This window comes from Salarias fasciatus, chromosome 9 (genome assembly GCF_902148845.1).
Source record: "Salarias fasciatus chromosome 9, fSalaFa1.1, whole genome shotgun sequence".
Lineage (NCBI taxonomy): Eukaryota > Metazoa > Chordata > Actinopteri > Blenniiformes > Blenniidae > Salarias > Salarias fasciatus.
This window is the reverse complement of record NC_043753.1, coordinates 10,246,651-10,255,999: the sequence shown is the minus strand read 5'-3', so window position 1 is coordinate 10,255,999 and position 9,349 is coordinate 10,246,651. Positions and strand designations below refer to the sequence as shown.

At 47.3% G+C, this 9,349-nt stretch overlaps 1 protein-coding gene across 2 annotated transcripts; it reads left to right on the top strand.

The window, feature by feature from the left end:
• The first annotated feature begins 225 nt into the window (after window positions 1-225).
• Window positions 226-9,190, top strand: msl2b (MSL complex subunit 2b). Of its 2 annotated transcripts, XM_030099799.1 has the most exons (4): window positions 226-1,221; window positions 1,343-1,536; window positions 4,263-5,665; window positions 7,243-9,190. In XM_030099799.1, the coding sequence occupies exons 2-4, from the start codon at window positions 1,395-1,397 to the stop codon at window positions 7,540-7,542; spliced, it is 1,845 nt and encodes a 614-aa protein (XP_029955659.1). In that variant the 5' UTR covers window positions 226-1,221; window positions 1,343-1,394; the 3' UTR covers window positions 7,543-9,190. The 2 variants fall into 2 exon arrangements, with proteins under 2 accessions (XP_029955659.1, XP_029955658.1); XM_030099798.1 differs by having other exon boundaries at window positions 226-1,536.
• Window positions 9,191-9,349: the final 159 nt, after the last annotated feature.

The window sequence follows — 9,349 nt, the reverse complement described above, 5'->3', positions numbered from 1 at the left end:
AAAAAAATTGAATAATCAGAACTTGATTCGAAGTGAAAGCACTTCGTGATCCACACACAGGTGTCTTGCTGCACTGTCTTTGTCCGAGCAAAGCACGTGCGTCCTCCTCCTTTCAGGAGAAGTCTCGTGTCAGTTCTCCACAGTCCACGTAATTTTGAATTAACCGCGTCGCACGAGTTCTCGCGAGACCTCGGTGAGAGCGCCCCCTTGTTTGTGTGTGAAAAAGCGACGGCAGGTTGGAGGAATGCTCGGAGGCTAACGATAGCAACGTACACAAATAGGGAAATAATTCACTTTCGCTCCTCGCAGACGCGCCGGGGGTCTACCCGAACCAGCGGGAGGACACCATTTTCACTAAACCCTCCGTTTCCTGCCTTTTTCCCTCCGAGGCGAACAGCGATCACGACAGAGCCCCGCTAATCCCGGGAAGAGGGACGCGGCCTGCTTTTGTAGCCGGCTTGTCGGTGCAGCTCTGGCGGCTAGCACTGTCACCAGAGCCCGGGGCTTCCGCTGGCTAATTTTTCCTCACGCCGACAAAAGCGTCGCGGCGTCGAAATAATTTTCGTTCGGACCGCCTCTGCCTCGCTTCCGCCGGCGCGCTTTCGCGTCCCCGTGCGGCTGTCGGCTCCTCTCGCCTCGGAGCGGCGTTTGAAGCCGGGGCGGCCTGTTTTGTTTTCGAGCCGCCATGAATCTCTGCGAACAATAACACAGCCATAACGAGCCTGCTGGGGCTGCACAGCCGCCAGAAACGCGAGCCGCGGATGCCCCGGTGCGGGATGCTTAACGCACTGTGCGCTGCCAGCCACGCACGGACGTGAGGACCCCGGGACGAGCATGCTTGTGGACTATGGATCTCCGTGGAAAGCCGTCGCGTAGAGGAGCACTTTGTCACCAGAGCCCCGGTTTGAATTTGAATTTAGCAGCTGCCGCCGCTGCTCTTGCGAGCTAGCCCCGCTGCACTTCGCTCTCACTGGAGGCCGCCGGAGGAGGAGAGGATCCCCGCAGGATGCTTTGTCTCATCGGAACTCGCTCACGGTGTGTAAACGAGCCGAACCGGCGCAGATGAGCGGACATTGAATGCGCCCTGACCGCCGCCGCCGCTCCCCCAGCCGGGACCGCACACCGGAGGATGGATTGGATGTGACTCGGGGATGTGTAACGTGGATCCCTCCGTGCACAGACTGCTTCACATGTGGGATTTAGCGACGAGGAACTGAAGCCGTATGCATCCCTCTCTATGCCCTCCTTAAAGCCGCCGGACTCCCCTGTTCAAAGCGGCGTCTCCAGCTCACGGATCGGCTTGTTTGTGTTCCCGTGTGACTCTCTTTCCCTGACGTGTCAGTACACCTTCTAACGGACCGGACCGGCCCGGAGCCCCGGGCCAGGCAGCTGAGATGAACCCGGTGAATGCCACCTCTCTCTACGTGTCCGCGAGCCGTTCGGTGCTGCAGTGCGACCCCCGAGACCCCCGGGCCCTGGCGGAGCTCTGCAAGCTGCTGCCGTTCTTCCGCCAGTCCCTGTCCTGCCTGGTCTGCGGTACGTGCGCTTGTTTTTTTTTTTTTTTGTTTTTTGTTTTTTTTTTTTTGTTGTTATTTTAATTTGGCGTGATGTGGAGTCTGTTTGGAAGCAGCGTGTTTCAGGGGAAGGTCTCGGTAACGTGCCTGGTTGTCAGCTGTGCTCGCAGCGGGAGCGAGCCTTTAAATAATGCTGCCTTCAGGTACTGTGGGAAATATCCCAATCGTACCCAGCGGTACTCTTACGCCTCTGTTTGATGTCATTTTTTTAAAATTGTCGTGGAAAATATATTGGGTGTGCAGCTGTCAGCTGTTTTCTAATAGTTTTATTTTTAAGGGAGACAAAATGATTCCAGTCATTTAGAAACTTTAGAGATGAAGTTTAATTTGATAACTACTATGTTGTCACGCATGTTGAAACACAGCTTATAAACAACTCAAAGTGTGGGAAATAATTTAAAAATGTTCACTGGTGATTCCCATAGGCCGAGATCTTAGAATGTATCTAATAATTTATCCTGATCACAAAATGTTAAAACGCATGATGATTTTAAATCAACCCTTTTTATTTAAAATTATGCGTTGACTTTTCAACAAGTTGATTCTTTTTCTGTTGAGTGATTCATTACTGCAGCTCTAAGTACTTTAATGTATTTCTTAGACCTTGTAACACTCAAGGCCGCCTTGTGATTTCATGAATAATAATCAAAACACGGAGGATATGTCAGTACATTACTCATGTTGTCTGCTCAGGTTGGAGATAAAAAGACATTTTATTAGTTTGACGATTTGTCAGACTTCAAGCGGTTGGAAAACAAAAAAGTAGCCTGAAATGTCTTTTTGTCAAAACTATTGGTGTGAAAACAATAACAAAAACATTTCATTTATAAAGCACTTTACATCTTGGAAAACAATCTCAAAGTGTTACATGTGGAGGAAGGAAATAAAAACATCCAGATAAAAATTAAAGATATAATCGGAATTAGAATGTATTTAGTCATGAAGGATTGATTGAATCGCAACATATTCAGATTTTGATAGCTGGCTCCTTGAGGTTTTAATCTTCAGGTGTTTATTTTTTAATCCAAAAAATGTTTTGTCGAGTAGTTTTATGTTCTATGAGTACGGCAGTATTTTCCTTTTCCAGTTTCATCTGCGCTTAAAAATACGCGAGACTCCAATTTCCGAAGCGCAGTGAACGCAGCTCGGCTCAGAACTACTCCCCTCCTGACACACCCCCCTCTGTGTGCTGTACACACACTGTAATTCACCAGAAGAGACACACACACTCCCCACACACTGAGTGAAGCACCTGATCTGGTGTTTCTCACTCTTTTGCTCATCGACACTAAAAAGATACAAATAAAACCTCAGGATGAAATCTGTTGAAGTCAATTACTTAAGGTATTTGGCCCAAATGTATTTTTTTGTTGTTTGTTTTGTCCATTATTTTTAAGGTTCATAATAATCTTAACTGAAAATTTTCAAGCATTATTACAGTTTTAAATCGTGATGTTTGTTGGCTCTTTTTGAAATGGATGAATGTCTGTTTTTATAAAACATTCAGATATTTTGAGATTTGATAGTTTTAAAATGTGTGACAGTTTTCTTTTAAAATTTCTCCAGATGAAATGATTAACTAGTAGCCACTCACATGACTAATAATTAAACAAATGCAATAAACTACAAAATTTAAAAGGCGCATGCATTGAAATTGTGTGGATCAGCTCATAACCTCCTGGTGTTTTTCACATTGAGATAATATTGATTATGGATGTAAATATTTAAAGGCAAAAAAAAATATTGTACTGAGATAAGTGCTTTTAAATGAAAATATCTGGTCAAGTCTTTGTATATAGATCAGGGTTGTCAAACATAAGGCCCGTGGGCCAAAACTGGCCCTCCGAAAGCTCCTATGTGGTCCACCAAACAATGAAACACATTGTTAAAATTGAAATAAAAAAAAAAATCTGAATCACATTGGGAAAAGGAATTCCCCGGATCCTCAGATTGTTTCCGCTGAAGTAACACGACCTTAAATATATACAAGGACAGAGAAATAACAGTAAGATATATGTTCACATCACATGCTGTGGTCCGAAAAGGCTGCTCTGCTTTTTGCGGATTCTCCATACATGGAAGGCATTATGGATTATTTATGATTGATTGGGCGAGTTTGATTTATCGTCCTGAAAGATAACTCCCATCTCCATAAATAATCGATGAAATCTGTCCGTACGTGGTGTTAAATATAGACGTTCTCCAGTCACGGGGGAGGACTGGATAGACGGCGCACAGTGAGTAGCAGTGGTTGTTTCTTATGAATGGACCTTCATCCTCCTCCTCTCTCTTTTTTTTTTTTTTTTTTTTCTGCAGCTGCGCTCGGTAGCGCCCGGCGTTGCTAAGGAAGCTCCTCTCAAAGAGCGACTGTCACTGAATGTGGCGGGTTGCCAAGCACCGCTCAGGTTTACATGTCGGCTTAGGAAGAAGCAGTAGTGTGTAAATTGCACCATAACTTGGTGCTTCACGCTGGATCAATGTTTACTTTCCCTGTGTGTGTGTTTTTTTTTTTTTTTAATCTAATCTCTGACAAGCTGAGTTTCTTTTCCTGGATCCTGTGAGCGTCTGTTCATTAATCACCAGTGGGGGCTGCTCTGCTCCGTGTTCCTGTGATGTGTGTGACGTCAGCCCGACAGCCGGGCTTGTTGCCGTTGGTGACGTCCTGCTGTTGTCTCGTCCTGCGTCCAGGTAACCTGCTGCAGGACCCCATCGCTCCCACCAACTCCTCATGTCAGCACTACGTCTGTCGAGGCTGTAAAGGCCAGAGGATGCAGCTGAAGCCGTCCTGTAGTTGGTGCAAGGACTACTCCTGCTTCGAGGAGAACAAGCAGCTGTCGCTGCTCGTCAACTGTTACAAGAAGCTGTGTCTCTACATCACGCAGTCGCCGCTCGCCCCCCACATAGCCAGCGCCGCCACCGACTCGCCGGACCTCCAGGCCATCCTCAACGAGGGTCTCACGCTGGCGGAGAGCGAGCCGGAGGCGGAGGGCGAGGCGGAGGCGGAGGACGTCTCGGACTCGCTGGCCCCGTCGCAGGCGGCGTCCACCTCCGAGGTGAGCCAGCCCGACGAGGCCCCGCCCACCCGGGAGCTCGCGGGGGAGGAGCCGAGCCCCGTGAGCGTCAACGGACTGCACGACTGCAACGGCCTGGTCGGCTCGGACGCGTTGCAGCCCATCGCCATGGAGACGGACGGAGCGGCCCGGAAGCAGGAGGGCTTCTCCGAGGCCGTGCCCGTGTGCGTGAGCGTGACGGCCGCGGAGGAGGCGGGACTTTGTGACATCACCTCGTTTGGCGACGAGCTGAAACACAATACGGGGCCTTTGTTGTTAAGCGTGGAGGAGGTGCTAAGGACTCTGGAGACCGACGCCGTCCCAGACCCGACGCCCGAGCCCACCCCCCAGCCGGACTGCCACCCCTCCGTTCCCCAGCCGGACCTCAACGGGCCGCACTGCCCGTCGGGGCCCGACTCCTCCCGCCTCATCCCCTCCCTGCCCCCGGAGAACAGCCCCCGCCCCCTTCAGCCGCCCCCCCAGCCCTCGCTGCAGCCCCCGCCCCAGCCCTCGCCGCAGGCCCCCACGGTCGTCCCCCGCGTCCCGCTGCGGTTCCACCGGAAACGCTCCCGCTCGGAAAGCGACAGCGAGAAGGTGCAGCCCCTCCCCATCTCCAGCTTCCTGCGAGGGCCCCCCGCCGGTGCCAACAGCTCCCCCCACATACCCGCCCCCTGTGCCACCGCCAAGCCGGAGCCCAAGTTCCCCGTGCCCGTGCCCCTCCCCATCCCCCACCCCCACCTCGCCCCGGTGCCTAACGGCGGCCCCCCCAAGGTGGGCAAGACAGTCATCATCTCCAACAAGGCACTGAAAAAGACTCTGGAGCAGCACGGGGCCGCCAAGAGGGCGTACACCAAGGCCCCCAAGCCCGGCGCCCAGGGCCGGGACCGAGTCTCCGCACACCCGCACGGCCACCGGCCCAACTCCTCCAAACTGTACAAGAAGCCCGTGGAGAAGAAGGGCTGCAAGTGTGGCCGGGCCACGCAGAACCCGTCGGTGCTGACCTGCAGGGGGCAGCGCTGCCCCTGCTACTCCAACCGGAAGGTCAGACACACACACACACACACTTACCTTTCATTTACGCTCTCGTTAGTTTGATTTATGGCATGATTATAGAGTGTGTGCAGTAGATGTTATGTTGACAAAGTCAGGAGCTCTCAGTCCTCGGAACTCGTATACCTCTTAGACAAATGTAAAGCCTTCAAAGCAAACAAACCAGAAACAAAAGGCGTTTATTTGATGTGGATATTTCATTCAATGTTGGTTTTAACGACACTGAGACATGTTGAAAACATAAAGCAACAAAATTTGTGTCCCAAATCCAAAAGTGTGCCAACTACAGTGATGCAATATTCAAAGATAGGAAATTAATAAACAACGTGGTCCAAAAATGGTGTAGCTGATAATACAACCTCTTCAATCTGATAAAGATCAGTTTCATCCTCAAATCTGTTAAAGGACCCAAAACCGCAGGACTTTAAAGCTGTTTCATACCCAAACTTTTTTTTTTTTTTTTTTTTAAATATCATCTGGGCGTTTTATGTCTGAAGAAAAGCTGACTCTGCATGTTTTTTTATTGGCTGCCCTGATCAAAAGTTTCTTACAAAGTCATTTTTTTATTTTAGTGTAATGACTGCTAAATATTCTGAGCTTTTCAGTGCATTCAGTTTTTTTCTTAATACTATTTAATGTTATAATTATTACTATAGTGCTCAGTGTTTACTGCACCGATAAAATAAATGGTGTTAAAATAAAGGGAAACAGCTTATTTATTCCATATTTTGATTCTGTCAGGCATTTAAAGCTTGAACTTGAATCTAGTGACATGAAAAGCTTGAAGAATAACAAGAATATCCTGCAATATGATATTCAATAAAGTCTATTAAATGTCAGTCTCATAATTAAAAAAAAAAAAAAAAGAATTGGCGACATTAACTCCTCAATCATGTTCTTATTTATGGAGATCCACATATCTACTAATTATTTTGAAGTGTAATGTAATGGAAAAACTACATTTTTGTATAATTTATTCAAAACAGTGACCCTTACACAGATTTAAACGTACACTTATTTTTTCCAGTTTTAGCTTTTATGTTCAGCGAGTTGAAAACACTGTCCTACTTTTTAATCAGAAGAATTGGAACCATGAAACCATATTATAATTGAGATCTGTTCCTAGATAATGAAAATGAATCTGAAGCTATTGGAACAAGTCTTTTTTTCTATTTATTTTACAAGAGAAAGAAAAAAAATCTATATCTATATATTTTTTTTTCCCTATTTTTTTTATGCTTAAAATTGTGAGTATAAACGTGTCAGTTATTAATTAAATTTTTCAGTGATGTCGATTGAAGAGTTTTCTTTTTTTTTTTCCAGTCTGTAAGTCTCCCTCTTGGTTTTGTGATTCTAGTTTAGGTCTGTTGTTATCAGAAACTTTCAGTTTTCGTTACTTCCGAACAGTGGTGAAGTGCTGTCAGAGCTCCCTCTGCTGGCGAGTGTGATAATAACACCTCAGCTGTTTTACTGCGATATTTAATGAAGGGGGTTAAAATGTGGTTGACATTCGTCCGCTTCACGTCAGACCTTCTGATGGTTTGTCTTGCCGCCCCTCCCCCGCTCAGGCTTGTCTGGACTGTATCTGCCGCGGCTGCCAGAACTCCTACATGGCCAACGGCGAGAAGAAGCTGGAGGCCTTCGCCGTGCCGGAGAAAGCTCTGGAGCAGACGCGGCTCACCCTGGGCATCAACCTCACTAGTATCGCCGCGGCGGCCCTCCGCACGCCGGCCACCAGCTCGCCCGGCAACACCCTCCTCAACGTCACCACGGCGACGGGCGCCCCCGTCACGGCCACCTTCCTGTCGGGGGCGGGGCATGACAATAGGGGCTTCGACGACTCGCTGGAGATGCGGTTTGACTGTTGAGGTCTCCCACAAACCCCTCCTCCTCTTCCTCCTCCTCCTGGTGAGTCGTCACGCACATTCCCCCACCAAAGCCCCGCCCCCTCAGCTCCGCCCACTGGGCGTGGTCCGCCGGGCCGAGCCAGCAGGGATCTGCAGCGGCGGAGCCGGAACAAGGCAGCTACAGTGAGCGGCGAGAGCGCCAGGAACTGCACCGTGCTCCAGCATACAGAGAAGAAGAAGAAGAAGAACGAGGAGATGTAGCGTTACTGTACGTGCAGAGGTTTCATTTCAGTCGGGGTAGAGATGTTTTGTTTTTTAATTTCCTCTCTACTATGGGGTAACGTGTAGAGCATGTTGTGTAGCGACGGCCGGCGTTGTTGAGCGTATGCGTGCGCGTGTGCATGTGAGTACGAGCGCGAGGGGTTTGGTTTGGAGACACTTAACAGCAGGCGTGGAGACGAAGACATCATCATCATCATCATCATCAGAGACTGGTGTAATTTATATAAAAAATAAAAAGACCTTTTTGTACATGGACTTATCAGTTTCCATTTAAGAAGACGTTTTATCATATATTTTATAAGTTACATTAAAACCAATGGAAGCCGGTGAGAAAGGGAGAAAACCTGCTTTCAACCAGAGAATTTTCACACCGGTGACAGAAAGACAGGAAGGTGTGGACCGAGCGCCTCGACCACAGCTACATACACATGAGAAAATCTATCAAATTACTGTGTTCGTCTGGAGTGAGTTCAGTTTGTGACAGCTGCGTACAAAGTTCTTTCATTTCAGTGTTTTTCTAAGTAATAATTTGTAATATATTTATAAAGGAACGGGTTAAAATGGTCAAATCTTCAGACTGTGGCCGAGGGTCGCTTGTGGCCCCCGACTCACTATAAAAATAAAGCGAATCTCACCACTTTTCAACCAGGATGTGAATCTTAGGACCACCAGCCACACCCTCCTGTTTGATGTTCTTACTCTGAGCCGCCTTCTCATGTTACTGTAACGGTACACAGTGGGATGTTTTAAATCAAAACGGTGTAAGCATATCACATGGTTGAGCATTGGTTAGCATGTTCTTCCCGTGTGTTTGGATCTCCTCTTAAAAAAAAAAAAAACGAGGGTCCTTGAACAAGACCCTCGGCCCCCACTAGCTCCCCTCGATCGCCACACAGTGTGGCTGCATACGGATGGGTCGAGTCGGGAAAGAAATTCCTCCTAAAGGGGATTAATATACTGTATGGTGGATTAAAATTAAGCAACGCTGCAGAAGAATCCACCACAGTTAGCCTGAGCCTGACCTGTCATACCACACTCTGCCACAAGGTGGTGCAGTGAGTCACAACCGAATGACACGAATGGTCATAACACAGCAGAAGAGCAACATACTATTTAAAAGTAAAATAACCACAAAAACTACCAGAAAATGTGCAAAATGAAAGCTAATAAGTTTCCGAAATTGTCCAACAAGATGCAAAATATTAAAATGCAAAGATACTGAAATGCGTAATTGCCTCAGATTTAATAAATGTATTGCTGCTCATGCAATGACAGTTGGTCACTGTAAAAGTACAAAAAAAAAACCCACAAAAACAATGCAAGACGCAAGTAAAAATGTTACAAATATCATCCACACAGACAATATAATGTCAATACTTTAACATGACCACAATCGGGATTTTGAGGGGAAAACCAACAGATCGATGAAAATGATCAGAGGTATAGAATAACTACAAAGATGATGGTAATTACAATAATTAGTCAAAAATGACTGACATCTTATATCTACCTTATTAACACAAAATGACTAAAAATAAAAGCAGAA

What these genes read in the sequence shown, in the direction of transcription:
- msl2b (XM_030099799.1), top strand. Translation starts at nt 1,395, where the DNA reads ATGAACCCGGTGAATGCCACCTCTCTCTACGTGTCCGCGAGCCGTTCG. An exon ending in CCTGTCCTGCCTGGTCTGCG is followed by an intron (nt 1,537 to 4,262) that starts GTACGTGCGCTT and finishes TCCTGCGTCCAG; the next exon opens with GTAACCTGCTGCAGGACCCC. An exon ending in CCTGCTACTCCAACCGGAAG is followed by an intron (nt 5,666 to 7,242) that starts GTCAGACACACA and finishes TCCCCCGCTCAG; the next exon opens with GCTTGTCTGGACTGTATCTG.